The following is a 17,496-nucleotide window of genomic DNA, read 5'->3' as shown; positions in this document are numbered from 1 at the left end:
CAACACCCAGCCATCACGAGGCAGAGAAAATCCCTGACCCCGCCGGGAATCGAACCCGGGAACCCGTGCATGGGAAGCGAGAACGATACCGCACGACCACGAGATGCGGGCATGGAGAGTGCCTTTCATTGTTGGAAAAAGCCAAAAGTCACTAGGAGCCAGGTCAGGTGAGTAGGGAGCATGAGGAATCACTTCAAAGTTGTTATCACGAAGAAACTGTTGCGTAGCGTTAGCTCGATGTGCGGGTGCGTTGTCTTGGTGAAACAGCACACGTGCAGCCCTTCAAGGACGTTTTTGCTGCAGTGCAGGAAGGAATTTGTTCTTCAAAACATTTTCGTAGGATGCACCTGTTACCGTAGTGCCCTTTGGAACGCAATGGGTAAGGATTACGCCCTCGCTGGCCCAGAACATGGACACCATCATTTTTTCAGCACTGGCGGTTACCCGAAATTTTTTTGGTGGCGGTGAATCTGTGTGCTTCCATTGAGCTGACTGGCGCTTTGTTTCTGGATTGAAAAATGGCATCCACGTCTCATCCATTGTCACAACCAACGAAAAGAATGTCCCATTCGTGCTGTCGTTGCACATCAACATTGCTCGGCAACATGCCACACGGGCAGCCGTGTGGTCGTCCGTCAGCATTCGTGGTACCCACCTCGATGACACTTTTCGCATTTTCAGGTCGTCATGCAGGATCGTGTGCACAGAACCCACAGAAATGCCAATTCTGGAGGCGATCCCCCAAAACAATTCTCTCCACTTTCTCGATCGTGTCGTCAGACCGGCTTGTGCGAGCCCGAGGTTGTTTCGGTTTGTTGTCACACGATGTTCTGCCTTCATTAAACTGTCGCACCCATGAACGCACTTTCGACACATCCGTAACTCCATCACCACATGTCTCCTTCAACTGTCGATGAATTTCAATTGGGTTCACACCACGCAAATTCAGAAAACGAATGATTGCACGCTGTTCAAGTAAGGAAAACGTCGCCATTTTAAGTATTTAAAACAGTTCTCATTCTCGCCGCTGGCGGTAAAATTCCATCTGCCATACGGTGCTGCCATCTCTGGGCCGTATTGACAATGAACGCGGCCTCATTTTAAAACAATGCGCATGTTTCTATCTCTTTCCAGTCTGGAGAAAAAAAATCGGAGGCCTTAGAACTTGAGTGCACCTCGTATTACAAGTGTTTCGGAAACGAATCCCAGTTTGAATGTTCTGTTTCCATTAGGTTATCTCACGGTCAAAACTTATCAATAAATTCCTCGCGGATGTTTAACGTTAGCATCAAGTGCCATTTAACGTGGTCGGTGTTACCGTTACAGATGGTAATGTCAGTAGGAAGAAGAGAGCTACTAAGGTGACCACGGGTTACCTAACTTTGGAAAATGGGAAAATTCAGTGAGCAGAAAGTGCAAAATACACCCATGTAATGGTTAGGCTTGATATACCTTCGGCAAATAAATGGACACTAATGACAGCAAAACAGCTACAAAATATGAAGCAGGGGAGCCAAAGGCAACGTTAAACCGGAAAACTGACAGTAACGATGATAAATTACCCATGAAGAAACCACCCCGTGAACACAAACATGGTGTGTTTGCATACATTTTGAGCACACCCTGTTATGCCGACAATTAGACTGGCAAGCGATTGGCGATGTCCCATGGAGCTTCAGGGAGAAAACTCTCACCATCTGGCGTGCTACAACTTAACTAGCTGATTTCTAAGGCTCAAATAAAAATATTTAGTAAGTAACATAGTTGGCAAGCTCATTTAAAAATACGCATCATTATATCAAAAAATGTTTGTTTCAAGATCTATTACGGTTTGCCAGCGCGGTAGTCAAGGAATGGAGTGATTTTAATTTATATATTTATACACATTTAGGGGGGGTAGGACGTCAAACGGGCCTACTTGGAGCAGGAGAGGCACCACAGGACATTTCAATTTCCACTGTCTATACTTTTACAAATAAATTCATAGAACGTGGTCAGCATGACCAGGAAGGATTCAGGATTCACACTCATAGCAGTGGAAGTTAAAAGATATAACAAAATAAACTTTTCTTACATGTCAAATGTCATCATTTTTTCACTTACTATTGGCTGTATTTGTTCCTATAGGTACACTTTTCGTCATAGGTAAGAGAGATTCTTCGATGAATTTAGCACAGCATAAATACCATACTCACAGGTGTATGAAACTCTAAAATTTTCTAAATCTATTAAAAACTGTGGTAAAAATTGAGATAATTAACTACAAAATTTGACGGTTTTTTTTTCTAAACATGAAGTTTAAAATGTAACAGCTAATTCATTTTTTCATAAATTAAATAAATTCTAGAGTGTAAACAGTGGAAATTAAAATGTCCTGTGATGCCTCTTCTGCTGCAAGTCGGCCCGTTTGACGTCCTACCCCCCTTAAAAATGTATCCTGTGTCCGTCCAAGTGTTCGTTACAGCACCTCGTAAGCATCTGATGTAAATCAGCAAAGCACTTTTCGAGATTTTTGATCTTTAGATACCAGTATAGATTACAAGATCTTCCTGTTTACCGATAGACCGTCTCATCTCGATTCTAACTATGCTCTCGATTGTTTCGATTTTATTTTCACAGTGATTAATCTGTGGCATCACTCGCATGAATTCCGATTTTCATGTAAATCTTCTCATAAAAGAACACTATAATATGAAGCAGTTGCTCACCTTATCCAAGGTTTATTTCATATACCCCCGTGCCACATAACCCAGTTTTCATTGCCGAACAGCTGTTAAAGGCGAAGAGAGGTATTCTCGTAGGTAAATTAAATGAATAATATGCATCCATTCTCTCATATACCTCTTCCAACGGTTCATTTACAAGCTCCTTTTAAAATATTTGTTGTGAAATCATCAGCTGTCATAATCGTTTTACTAGTTAGCAAAAGACGCAAACTGTCATGTTTTCTGTTATGGCTAACTGCCTGTTATGGCTTGATAACTCATTTACGACTTATAACAGATAACACTAAATGACCTCACATCGAAAATTGTTGTTCCTTAAAGAGATACTATTATGTACAATAGACCTTCCGACAAGGCAGTTTACAACAGAGATTAGAGAGTATATCGTAACTGAAATCTGTATGTCATGTTTTTGTTCTAAATAGTTTAAAAAATGCAATATAAGAATTACCACAAAAAATTATTTACGATACGAAAAAAAGTGCCAAAAATAGCATGAACACATGAAGAGTACAAAGTAACTTCCAGCTTCCCAAATTCTCCCGATCTTAACGTAATGTGTGAGAGTTCACCAAGATCGTTAAATTCTTGAGGAAGAGGTATACAATCTGTATAAATTGGTTGGATAATATCTCCGCTTACGGCTGTAAATTGGTTGGATAATATCTCCGCTTACGGCTGTATCCCCCCCCCCCCCTGAACCATGGACCTTGCCGTTGGTGGGGAGGCTTGCGTGCCTTAGCGATACAGATAGCCGTACCGTAGGTGCAACCACAAAGGAGGGGTATCTGTTGAGAGGCCAGACAAACGTGTGGTTCCTGAAGAGGGGCAGCAGCCTTTTCAGTAGTTGCAGGGGCAACAGTCTGGAGGATTGACTGATCTGGCCTTGTAACACTAACCAAAACGATCTTGCTGTGCTGGTACTGTGAACGGCTGAAAGCAAGGGGAAACTACGGCCGTAATTTTTCCTGAGGGCATGCAGCTTTATTGTATGATTAAATGATGATGGCGTCCTCTTGGGTAAAATATTCCGGAGATAAAATAGTCCCCCATTCGGATCTCCGGGTGGGGACTACTCAGGAGGGCGTTGTTATCAGGAGAAAGACAACTGGCGTTCTACGGATCGGAGCGTGGTATGTCAGATCCCTTAATCGGGCAGGTAGGTTAGAAAATTTAAAAAGGGAAATGGATAGGATAAGATAGATATAGTGCGGGTAAGCTACTACAACCAGCATAGTGAACGCATTATTGTGGCCAAGATAGATACGAAGCCCACACCTACTACAGTAGTACAAGTTTATATGCCAACTAGCTCTGCAGATGACGAAGAAATTGAAGAAATGTATGATGAAATAAAAGAAATTATTCAGATAGTGAAGGGTGACGAAAATTTAATAGTCATGGGTGACTGGAATTCGGTAGCAGGAAAAGGGACAGAAGGAAACGTAGTAGGTGAATATGGACTGGGGCTAAGAAATGAAAGAGGAAGCCACCTGGTAGAATTTTACACAGAGCACAATTTAATCATAGCTAACACTTGGTTCAAGAATCATGAAAGAAGGTTGTATACATGGAAGAATCCTGGAGATACTGACAGGTATCAGATAGATTATATAATGGTAAGACAGAGATTTAGGAACCAGGTTTTAAATTGTAAGACATTTCCAGGGGCAGATGAGGACTCTGAACACAATCTATTGGTTATGACCTGTAGATTAAAACTGAAGAAACTGCAAAAAGGTGGGAATTTAAGGAGATGGGACCTGGATAAACTAAAAAAAACCAGAGGTTGTACAGAGTTTCAGGGAGAGCATAAGGGTGCAATTGACAGGAATGGGGGAAAGAAATACAGTAGAAGAAGAATGGGTAGCTTTGAGAGATGAAGTAGTGAAGCCAACAGAGGATCAAGTAGGTAAAAAGACGAGGGCTAGTAGAAATCCTTGGGTAACAGAAGAAATATTGAATGTAATTGATGAAAGGAGAAAATATAAAAATGCAGTAAATGAAGCAGGCAAAAAGGAATACAAACGTCTCAAAAATGAGATCGACAGGAAGTGCAAAATAGCTAAGCAGGGATGGCTAGAGGACAAATGTAAAGATGTCGAGGCTTATCTCACTAGGGGTAAGATAGATACTGGCTACAGGAAAATTAAAGTGACCTTTGAAGAAAAGAGCAGCACTTGTATGAATATCAAGAGCTCAGATGGAAACCCAGTTCTAAGCAAAGAAGGGAAAGCAGAAAGGTGAAATGAGTATATAGAGGGTCTATACAGAGCACTGAAAGACCTGAGTCGAAATAAGGCCCCCGGGGCAGACAACATTCCATTGGAACTACTGACGGCCTTGCGAGAGCCAGTCCTGACAAAACTCTACCATCTGGTGAGCAAGATGTATGAAACAGGCGAAATACCCTCAGACTTCAAGAAGAATATAATAATTCCAGTCCCAAAGAAAGTAGGTGTTGACAGATGTGAAAATTACCGAACTATCAGTTTAATAAGTCACGGCTGCAAAATACTAACGCGAATTATTTACAGACGAATGGAAAAACTAGTAGAAGCCGACCTCGGGGAAGATCAGTTTGGATTCCGTAGAAATGTTGGAACACGTCAGGCAATACTGACCCTACGACTTATCTAAGAAGCTAGATTAAGGAAGGGCAAACCTACGTTTCTAGCATTTGTAGACTTAGAGAAAGCTTTTGACAATGTTGACTGGAATACTCTCATTGAAATTCTGAAGGTGGCAGGGGTAAAATACAGGGAGCGAAAGGCTATTTACAATTTTTACAGAAACCAGGTGGCAGTTATAGGAGTCGATGGACATGAAAGGGAAGCAGTGGCTGGGAATGGAGTGAGACAGTGCTGTAGTCTCTCCCCGATGTTATACAATCTGTATATTGAGCAAGCAGTGAAGGAAACAAAAGAAAAATTCGGAGTAGATATTAAAATCCACGGAGACGAAATAAAAACTTTGAGGTTCGCCGATGACATTGTAATTCCGTCAGAGACAGCAACGGATTTGGAAGAGCAGTTGAATGGAATGGACAGTGTCTTGAAAGGAGGATATAAGATGAACATTAACAAAAGGAGAACGAGGATAATGGTATGTAGTCGAATTAAGTCGGGTGATGCTGAGGGTATTAGATTAGGAAATGAGACACTTAAAGTAGTAAAGGAGTTTTGCTATTTGGGGAGCAAAATAATTGATCGAAGTAGAGAGGATATAAAATGTAGACTGGCAATGGCAAGGAAAGCGTTTCTGAAGAAGAGAAATTTGTTAACATCGAGTATAGATTTAAGTGTCAGGAAGACATTTCTGAAAGTATGGAGTGTAGCCATGTATGGGAGTGAAACATGGACGATAAATAGTTTGGACAAGAAGAGAATAGAAGCTTTCGAATTTTGGTGCTACAGAAGAATGTTGAAGGTTGGATGGGTAGATCGCAGAACCAATGAGGAGGTATTGAATAGGATTGGGGAGAAGAGAAGTTTGTGGCACAACTTGACGAAAAGAAGGGCCCGGTTGGTAGGACATATTCTGAGACATCAAGGGATCACATATTTAGCATTGGAACGTGGAGGGTGAAAATCGTAGAGGGAGACCAAGAGATGAATACACTAAGCAGATTCAGAAGGATGTAGGTTGCAGTAGGTACTGGGAGATGAAGAAGCTTGCACAGGATAGAGTTGCATGGAAAGCTGCATCAAACCAGGCTCAGGACTGAAGACCACAACAACAAACAACGGCTGTATATATTAATTATGCGATATTGCAATTTCTTAGTTATGCCAGTGTGTAGTACAATCAATTTGTGCTATTTTCTGATTATTATCTTTGCTCCAACGGGCTTTCACATGGTTCACACACATCTGTAGTTCAATTTGCTTACGTTATTTCGTTTACATTATTTCATAAATTTGTACTTTGCAATCCTACAAACTGTTTTAGTTGTAAATGACATAGTTCTGAAGTAACATAACGAAATGTAGCGTCCCGTAATCAGATATGACCTCATCCGATCACCTTCATCATCGTGATGGTTGTGTTAATCCCTCCTACATAACCCCTCCGTGACCAATGCGTGATTCAAACTGTGGTTCAAATGGTTCAAATGGCTCTGAGCACTATGGGACTCAACTGCTGAGGTCATTAGTCCCCTAGAACTTAGAACTAGTTAAACCTAACTAACCTAAGGACATCACAAACATCCATGCCCGAGGCAGGATTCGAACCTGCGACCGTAGCGGTCTTGCGGTTCCAGACTGCAGCGCCTTTAACCGCACGGCCACTTCGGCCGGCCTTCAAACTGTGGCTCCTCTAATTGTTGTCATTAAATTTTGGCCCCAAAAATCCGTAAAAAGTACGGCATTTGTAAGTATAGCTCTACCGGTACGTTTTCCCAGTGCAGCAGGCACTTTTGGTATTATCTAATCTATGCTTGCTGTCTTTTCTCAGACCATCCCGATAACACATCAAATATTAGCCAGATAAGAGGCACGTCTGTGAGATTCACAAACTACACGTCAGAGTGCACAGGAATTTGTTCGTTAGGAGGTAATTCGACTTGCAGTCTTGTCGTCCTAGAATTGGTCACCGAAGTATATACAGTATGCTAGACACTATAGAGACTGCAGTACAACTTTCAGTGAAGTGACTATACACCTCTGATCACTTACGAAGATTATTAATCGAGGGTTAAATGGTTCAAAACGGTTCTTATGACTCTAAGCACTATGGGACTTAACATCTGAGGTCATCAGTCCCATAGACTTCGAACTACTCAAACCTAAGTAACCTAACGATATCACACACGTCCATGGATTCGAAACTGCGACCGTAGGAGCTGCGTGGCTCCGGACTGAAGCGCCTAGAACCGCCCGGCCACAGCGGCCGGCAGGGTTAAATTCTCTCATGAAGTGTGTATATATATATATATATATATATATATATATATATATATATATATATAATGCCGAGTATAGATTTAAGCGTCAGGAAGTCGTTTCTGGAAGTATTTGTATGGAGTGTAGTCATGAATGGAAGTGAAACGTGGACGATAAATAGTCTAGACAAGAAGAGAATAGAAGCTTTCGAAATGTGGTGCTACAGAAGAAAGCTGAAGATTAGATGGGTAGATCACATAACTAATGAGGAGGTATTGAATAGAATTGGGGAGAAGAGAAATTTGAGGCACAAGTTGACGAGGAGAAGGGATCGGTTGGTAGGACATGTTCTGCGGCATCAAGGGATCACCAATTTAGTATTGGAGGACAGCGTGGAGGGTAAAAATCGTAGGGGGAGACCAAGAGATGAATACACTAAACAAATTCAGAAGGATGTAGATATGCAGTAGGTACTGGGAGATGAAGAAGCTTTCACAGGATGCAGTAGCATGGAGCGCTGCATCAAACCAGTCTCTGGACTAAAGACCACAACTATATATAGGAGTATTTACTCACAACCGATACCAACGAGTTACATGTTTGCACCTGTTACTGCCCTTCAAAGTAGTTCAAATGGTTCAAATGGTTCTGAGCACTATGGGACTTAACTTCTGAGGTCATCAGTCCCTTAGAACTTAGAACTACTTAAACCTAACTAAACTAAGGACATCACACACATCCATGCCCGAGGCAGGATTCGAACCTGCGACCGCAGCGGTTACGCGGTTCCAGACAGTAGCTCCTAGAACCTCTCGGCCACACCGGCCGGCTTCACAGTAGTCACCAGCGTTGCGTAGACCCCGTTTCCAGCGATGTGGAAGGCGTAGTATACCGTTAGCAGAGCCTGTTCTGTTGATGGTGCGAATGGAGCGGTCCACTGCCTGTCGAATCTCTGGAACAGTTCTGAAGTGAATGCCACGAAGTGGTTCCTTCATCTTCGGAATCAAATCAAAGTCACTAGGACTTAAGTCCGTGGAGTATGGTGGATGGTACAGTACTTCCCAGTCCCATCGACCGAACAGAGGAGCCACAGCTTGTGCTGTATGTGCCCGCGCATTGTCGTACAAAATGATGGGTAGGTTGCACAGAAGGTGTCGCCGCTTATTTCGCAAAGCTGGTCGCAGGTGATGCTCCAGAAACGAACAGTAATACTGTGCATTGACGGTCTGCCGTAAAGAAACGTAATGTGTTAGGATGACACCATCACAGTCGTACACGAGAATCACCATAACTTTCACCATACTGGGGCTCTGACGCACTTTCGACTTTCGAGGCGACCCATAATGACGCCATTAGTTGGATTGGCGTTTCAGTTTTGGCTCATACGATTTGGCCCAAGTTTGATCCAGTAAGGCGTAAGAAAGTCCCTCCTTCGCCCTCATAGCGCTCCAAATGCGTCTTAGCAGAGTCGTAACACATCCATATATACATTTCAGTCAAGTCATGCGGAACCCGTCGTGATGCAATTTTTCTCATGCCGTTCCTTCAGGAAGCGAAGCACAGTCGTATGCGCTAATCCGGTTTCGTGGGCGAGCTCAGCAATCGTATGTTGTCGATCACTGTCCACTAACGCGGCTACAGCGTGCACTTCTTCTTCAGACACGCTAGGACGACCTGCCCGATGCACGCCTGCCACAGTTTGCCGACCTTCGTTGAAGGCTTTTACCCAACGTGCCACTGCTCTGTAAGGCAATGCCGATTCCCCGCACGCCTCTTGAAGACCTTGATGACACTGTCGTGCTTTACGACCTCTGGCACATTCAATCTTGATCCAACTCCGTATTCTGAGCTAAATATATAGACCAGTGTTTCGGGAATGAAATTGGATGAAGGGACCAACTAGAGAAATTTGCAAAGATATAGAAACAATAACAGACACCATTAGAATGAGAAGGATTTTTATGGACATATCAGCAGGATGAATGAAAGCAGGCTCACAAGACAAATCTTTGAAATAGTAAACAAGAGCAAACACAAGACAAAGTGGATCACTGAAGCAGAAGAAGACATTAAAGAACTGGGGATCACACAAGGCAACATAAACAATACAGAACAGTTTATAAACATCATACAGAAACGCATACTTAACAACAACATACGGAGAACAGAATGGGAAAAAGATGGTCGGAAGAATACAAGAGAGAACACAGTGAATGTATGAAGAGAATCTGGGTAGAATGAAGAAAGAAGAAGAAATCATGACTACTCAAGCTCAATCGCTCTCTCAAAAGATAATTATATATATATATATATATATATATATATATATATATATAATCGAAAATAACTATATATATATATATATATATATATATATATATATATAGTTATTTTCGATTATTATCTTTTGAGAGAGCGATTGAGCTTGAGTAGTCATGATTTCTTCTTCTTTCTTCATTCTACCCAGACTGTAAAATATATATATATATATATATATATAAACCCGTTTTTATTTAGAACGCGTTCTTACTAGTTAAAACTAGTTTTTACTGAGCCACTTCGTCACAATGAGTTTTGCCTAGTTTAAACTAGTTTTAACTGACTTTCACTTTTGACCAGCAATAAATTATAGTTGTAACTAAGGCTATCAGTATCAACTAGTTTCACCTAGAAAAAGAATGAACATGGCTTCAGATTCAATACACTCCACTGTAGAAATCAGTGACAATATAATTATTCTGATTCCTGTTATCGACAGAGCAAAAGCAGATCTCTCCAATATTATTGGAGTTGTTCTTCAGAAAGATGAACAAGACTTGCACAAGACTGGAACGAAATATGGGATACTCGACAAATTGTATTGCAGGTATGTATTTCTGAATTGATTTCAATAATTAAGGACAAATGTCAGACATATTCATTGATTTAATGCTCTGAAAATGTTGCTAACTATTCAAGTAATTAATAAATATTTTAAGTTTTAATACTTACATTGTAATATATTTTATAATATGAATTAAGTATCTAATCGCCTTTCAAACAAGCTAAATAAAAGTTCTTGCTGCTGGAAGACGTGCCAGAGACAAAGGCATCATTAAGAACTGCTGCCAAGATGGCAGCCTTAGGATCAGGACAAAGATTTGTTGACTGTGTGTGTAAGAAGGCATGTATTTAAAAAACGTGCTTTTGTAGGAAAAAAAGGAAACTTTTGTAACTCAAAATGTCATGACAGTTTGCCTTGCAATAACAAATAATCAGAATTTAATTGTTAAATTTTTTTGGTACGTTTCTCTTTTATTGAGACTGTAGCAACTTTTGTCAAATGTATGAGTAATTAATATACGGCATCATTATTTTGTTTCCACATTCGTAACTAATACTGTTAATATGGCTCTGTAATGTTCCTTAAAATATTTCTTCAGTGTATGGTTATTTTCGTATTGCTGTAGTTAATATTGATGACTTAGATGTATGATCAATATTCTCAATAAATATTGCATTATTTCAATCAACACGTAGTTGCTCTTAATTTTAATATTGCCCCCAAATAAATTTAGTGAAAACTAGTTCTGTCTAGTTTAGCTAGAACACGTTCTTACTAGTTGAAACTAGCCTTAACTAGGCAAAAGGCGTTTTGACGAAGTGGCTCAGCATAAACTAGTTTTAACTAGTAAGAACGCGTTCTAACTAAACTAGAGAGAACTAGTTTTCACTAAATTTATTTAGGGGAAATATATATATATATAGGGTGTCCAATTTATCTTGACCACCCCAATAACTGTTTGCACAAATGCAAATTACAAAATATCAGAGGTACATCAATCAACATGACTACCCTCGTTGTAGCTTTTTTCTTTTTACAATGATACGAACAGCGGTACGACTTTTTTAAATAACGCCCTGTATTTTTTATTCGGTAATTCATTTCCTCTCCTAAATACCTATTCAAAAATGTATCACAGTGTACCATTCACTGAAACACAACTTTATTAACTACATAACACAACACTGACGTTCAGCTTCCAGCGCTTATTGCAGGTACTCGGGGTAATGGAACACATCCACGTGCTGACGTTGACAGAGGACAAATGTAAACATAAGTAGAATGCACACCGGTCATTCCGTCAACCATCGTCAGTTGAAGAGTTGTGTGAGTAGATCGTACACCAACGAATAGAAGCTAGAAATGCTACTCATCTATGGGGAATGTAAGTTAGCAGAACAGTAATTACAATACTGTTTTCTTATGTACAGGTACATTTAGTACAGTAGTGTAGTCCATCTAAATACTGTTGTGTAGAGTATGCATACAGTAAAGGCTGTCCTTCCTACGAACTGCATCGACATATCGTTTCTTATATTGTTGTTGCTTTTGAAGGTAGGCGAAATGCTACACAGGCAACGGAACTGTACAGAGAGCGATATCCTGGCAAGAACCCACCTTCCCGACGGATGTTTTCTCGTCTTGTTGCGACGCTTCAGGAAACGGGAAGTTTCAACCACGACGACGCAATCGCCGTAGCACTCGCACAGACGAAGCTGCCGAAGTTACTGTTCTGGCTTCCATTGCTATGAATCCACATGTGTACACACGACAGCTTGAACACGAATTGGCATTCCTAAAACCAGTGTACATCGTATTCTTACACATCACCAGTTTCATTCTTACCATGTACACCTACATCAAGAATTGCATGGGAATGATTTCCAGAATCGTGTAGTTCTGCAGTGGGCACAGCAGTAAATCCTCGCCAACCTGAACGTCTTCTTCAGTGTGCTATTTAGCGATGAATGTTCCTTCTCAAACAAAGGACAGTTAAATACAACGAACATCCGTTATTGGTCCAGCGACAACCCACGGTGGCTTAGGCAGGTGGAACATCAGCGTCAATGGAGAGTTAACGTTTTGTGTGGGATGCTTGGTACTACAATTATTAGCCCTTATTTCATCAAAGGTAGTCTAAACGGCACAGCGTATGCCAACTTCCTCAGACGAATTCTTCCTCCTCTTCTGGATGAAGTGCCGCTAAGAACCAGAATCCTTATGTGGTATCAACACGATGGGTGTTCAGCATATAATGCCCTGCTTGCACGTCGTGTTCTCAACCGAAGGTATCCTGCCAGATGGATTGGTCGAGGATTTAAATCCTCTGGACCTTTTTCTTTGGGTATGCATTGAAGTAGAGATGTTGTACATCGCGATATTCCAACAACTCCAGAGGACAGGCAGGAACGTATTGTGCTTGCTTGTAATTCTCTTCAGCAGGCAACACTCGAAGCAGTAAATAATTCTTTCATTCAGCGAGTGCATCAGTGTATCGATGTCACCGCATTGAGCACCTTTCAACGTTCTACTGCTGGACAATAGTACAGGAGAGCCAAAGTCAATTTTGTGTTATGTTTTTACTTGGTTTTCATTTGTTTTCTGACAACTCCAGCAAGTGGACGAGTTTGAGATCCCGGGCTCAAAATCAGTGTTATGTTATGTAATTAATAACTTGTGTTTCAGTGAGTGGTACACTGTGATACATGTTTGAAGAGGTCTTCAGGAGAGGAAATGAATTACCGAACAAAAAATACAGGGTGCCATTCAAAATTCATACCGCTCTTCATATCTTTGTAAAAAAAACAAAGCTAAAACGAAGGCAAACATGCTGATTGATGTCCCACTGACGGCTAAAGAACATTTACTTGAAGCATTATGTAATTTGCATCTCAACAAACAGTTATTTAGGGTGGTCAAGATAAATGGGACACCCCATATATATATATATATATATATATATATATATATATATATATATAGTCAATATAAATGGGACACCATATATATATGGTGTCCCGTTTATATTGAATATATATATATATATATATATATATATATATATATATATATGGTGTTACAAAAAGGTACGGCCAAACTTTCAGGTAACATTCCTCACACACAAATAAAGAAAAGATGTTATGTGGACATGTGTCCGGAAACGCTTAATTTCCATGTTAGAGCTCATTTTAGTTTCGTCAGTATGTACTGTACTTCCTCGATTCACCGTCAGTTGATCCAATTGAAGGAAGGTAATGTTGACTTCGGTGCTTGTGTTGACATGCGACTCATTGCTCTACAGTACTAGCATCAAGCACATCAGTACGTAGCATCAACAGGTTAGTGTTCATCACGAACGTGGTTTTGCAGTGAGTGCAATGTTTACAAATGCGGAGTTGTCAGATGCCTATTTGATGTAGGGTTAACACGGGGCAATAGCCGTGGCGCGGTACGTTTGTATCGAGACAGATTTCCAGAACGAAGGTGTCCCGACAGGAAGACGTTCGAAGCAATTGATCGGCGTCTTAGGGAGCACGGAACATTCCAGCCTATGACTCGCGACTGGGGAAGACCTAGAACGATGAGGACACCTGCAATGGACGAGGCAATTCTTCATGCAGTTGACGATAACCCTAATGTCAGCGTCAGAGAAGTTGCTGCTGTACAAGGTAACGTTGACCACGTCACTGTATGGAGAGTGCTACGGGAGAACCAGTTGTTTCCGTACCATGTACAGCGTGTGAGGGCACTATCAGCAGCTGATTGGCCTCCACGGGTACACTTCTGCGAATGGTACATCCAACAATGTGTCAATCCTCATTTCAATGCAAATGCGGATGAGGCTTCATTCCGACGTGATCATATTGTAAATTTTCACAATCAGCATGTGTGGGCTGACGAGAATCCGCACGCAATTGTGCAATCACGTCATCAACACAGATTTTCTGTGAACGTTTGGGCAGGCATTGTTGGTGATGTCTCGATTGGGCCCCATGCTCTTCCACCTTCGCTCAATGGAGCACGTTATCATGATTTCGTACGGGATACTAGAACCTGTGCTGGTAGAACATGTGCCTTTACAAGTATGACACAACATGTGGGTCATGCGCGATGGAGCTCCTGCACATTTCAGTCGAAGTGTTCGTACGCTTCTCATCAACAGATTCGGTGGCCGATGGATTGGTAGAGTCGGACCAATTCCATGGCCTCCACGCTCTCCTGACCTCAACCCTCTTGACTTTCATTTATGGGGGCATTTGAAAGCTCTTGTCTACGGAACCCCGGTACCAAATGTAGAGACTCTTCGTGCTCGTATTGTGGACGGCTGTGATACAGTACGCCATTCTCTAGGGCTGCATCAGCGCATCAGGGATTCCATGCGACGGAGGGTGGATGCATGTATCCTTGCTAACGGAGGACATTTCGAACATTTCCTGTAACAAAGTGTTAGAAGTCACGCTGGTACGTTCTGTTGCTGTGTGTTTCCATTCCATGATTAATGTGATTTCAAGAGAAGTAATAAAATGAGCTCTAACATGGAAAGTAAGTGTTTCCGGATACATGTCCACATGACATACTTTCTTTCTTTGTGTGTGAGGAATGTTTCCTGAAAGTTTGGCCGTACCTTTTTGTAACACCCTCTATATATACCTCGGTTGATTCTTATTAACGTTTAACAGCCTCCGAAACGACGTAAATGACACTGAGACAAGTAATTTAATCTAAGGCACTTAAGGCCGCAAATGTCGGGAAACATTCCAAAAGTGGATGACAAATGTTGCACATGTGACGTCATCAGCTGACGTACCTCGACGCACATGCGGAAGCTGAGCCTATTGGTCTGTCACACCTGATCATCCCAGCCACCTACGTCAGTATGGCTCTGGTCCCACCTGCGCGTAGGGATCAGGGTTCGAATCTTGCGTCTGGCAGGTAGTACGTTTTTCATTGCGTTAGACAAATATGTGCTTACCCTATGGTAATATTCATTACTGTATTTACCGGTCTCCTGTGATTTATTGCGAACTACACAACAACAAAAACCTACCGTATTACCTCACAAGTAAATGAGGATAAGCTCCCGAACTGGGTCATTACCAGTAAATGACCTACCTTTTCATTACTAAATAGTGTCTGTAAGCAAAAGAAGAAGGGTCAAAAGGAAACTAATACAAAATAACAACCGCTTTTACTTGGTTACAGCGAGGACAACAATTATGTAGCTTTTACGTTTACAGCATGACACATTTACAAAAGTTGTTCGCAATTTGTGCAGCTTGTATGAATCCAACTATTGCATCGCTGAATCTTTCACACCCCACTCCCAAGCCCAATCGCTGCATGTGCGACGAGGTGCGTCATCTAGTGACGTCACATGGTCAACGTTTGTCATTCATTTTTGGGGAATTTCCCGATATTTGCGCTCTCATTTGTCTAGTGTTAAATTAATTGTTTCAGCGTCACCTTCGTCGCTTTGAAGGTTTTTAACGTTAATAAGAACCAAACTATACACACACACACACACACATATATATATATATATATATATATATATATATATATATATATATATATATATATATATATATATATATATATGGAGAGTCACCTAACGTGACCGCTGGATATATTTCGTAAACCACATCAAATACTGACGAACCGATTCCACAGACCGAACGTGAGGAGAGGGGCTAGTGTAATTGTTTAATACAAATCATACAAACATGCACGGAAGTATGTTTCTTAACACAAACCTACGTTTTTTTTACATGGAACCCCGTTAGTTTTGTTCGCACATCTGAAAATATAAACAAATACGGAATATTTAAAAAAACGTAGGTTTGTGTTAAAAAACATAGTTCCGTGCATTTTTGTATGGTTTGTATTAATCAATTACACTAGCCCCTCTCCTCACGTTCGGTCTGTGGAATCGGTTCGTCAGTATTTGATGTGGTTTACGAAATATATCCAGCGGTCACGTTAGGTGACTCACCCTGTATATATATATATATATATATGGGGGACATGTTTGGTGTCATAATGGTGTTTGTGATACGTATAATCTATGACACAAGTAACTCAGTAACTCATTAACCAAGTAAATGACTCGTCTGATGTTTTTCTGATAGAAAAAATTAGCAGACCGTACTTTAATTTTTAATTGCTGTTTTTTAAACTATGTTAGTCAAGCGGTTTTTCGGTTGTGTATCAACCAATTCCCTGTCACATCAAAATGACCAAGATTCTGAAAGATGCCAGGGACGGGTGGGATATCGTGGATATGCATACAAACTACATACTACTGCTACGCATTTTTTCAATAAAAGTACGTATTACTTGGAAAGAAACCTACATTCTCTTTTTTTGTGACAGGACACTAACTGCAGAGTAGGGTTCATAGAATCTTCAGCCTTACTGCCATATAACTACGCCCTAAGTGTAGCGTTTATGCTCACCAATTATCCCTACAAAGTCTCTATGAATAGTAAAAGGTTTTAAAAATTTGTTAATGTAAAATAAACAGTATAGTTGCACTACAGATCACTTTTTATCCCGCAACGAGAAGGATTCTATTGGGCAAACAAAAAATTACGTAAATAATGTTCACAGTGGTATGTACTGGACACCACAGAAATTTCACTGGTACTTAAAACTACCGGAGAAAGTTTTCAAGACGTATACTCACGTGCGATGCATTGCTAGACTGCAGCGGAATTTCTTCAACCTCTGGTCCAGCACGGAGCTCGATAGCAGAGCCCTTGTCGACTTCATCAGAATTTCTGCTGCAGCAACAACACAGGCGCATTGTGGGCAGTATGCTCACACGAGCATCTGTCGCTCCGTTCACGAACTGACCTCGGAGCAGGTGAAAGCGTTCCTTGTAACTGACACTTCTCGGAAGTTTATTCTTTGCCCACAGTCTCGAGTAAACACCAGAAGAGACGATTTCTGTTAGATAACACGCTTCTAGAGATAGTAACACGGAAAGATTGGATAACTCCAGATAGCCGACCCAGCTCGCAGCAGCTCTTGGCAGGCTGCAAAAAAAAGGGGGGGCTCT

General features: G+C 41.1%; 1 protein-coding gene across 1 annotated transcript in view; it reads right to left on the bottom strand.

Annotated features, from left to right (window-relative positions):
• Nucleotides 1-17,241, bottom strand: part of LOC126427971 (tyrosine-protein kinase Fer-like) — a 116,738-nt gene extending 99,497 nt beyond the window's left edge. The window contains exon 1 of the mRNA XM_050089857.1: nt 17,122-17,241. Coding sequence (XP_049945814.1) covers nt 17,122-17,241 — 120 coding nt within the window. The remainder of the gene's footprint in view (nt 1-17,121) is intronic.
• Between the last annotated feature and the right edge of the window lie 255 nt (nt 17,242-17,496).

The sequence above is a fragment of the Schistocerca serialis genome, chromosome 12, assembly GCF_023864345.2.
Source record: "Schistocerca serialis cubense isolate TAMUIC-IGC-003099 chromosome 12, iqSchSeri2.2, whole genome shotgun sequence".
Classification (NCBI taxonomy): domain Eukaryota; kingdom Metazoa; phylum Arthropoda; class Insecta; order Orthoptera; family Acrididae; genus Schistocerca; species Schistocerca serialis.
Note: the sequence above shows the minus strand (reverse complement) of the source record. Positions and strands in the feature narration are given on the sequence as shown.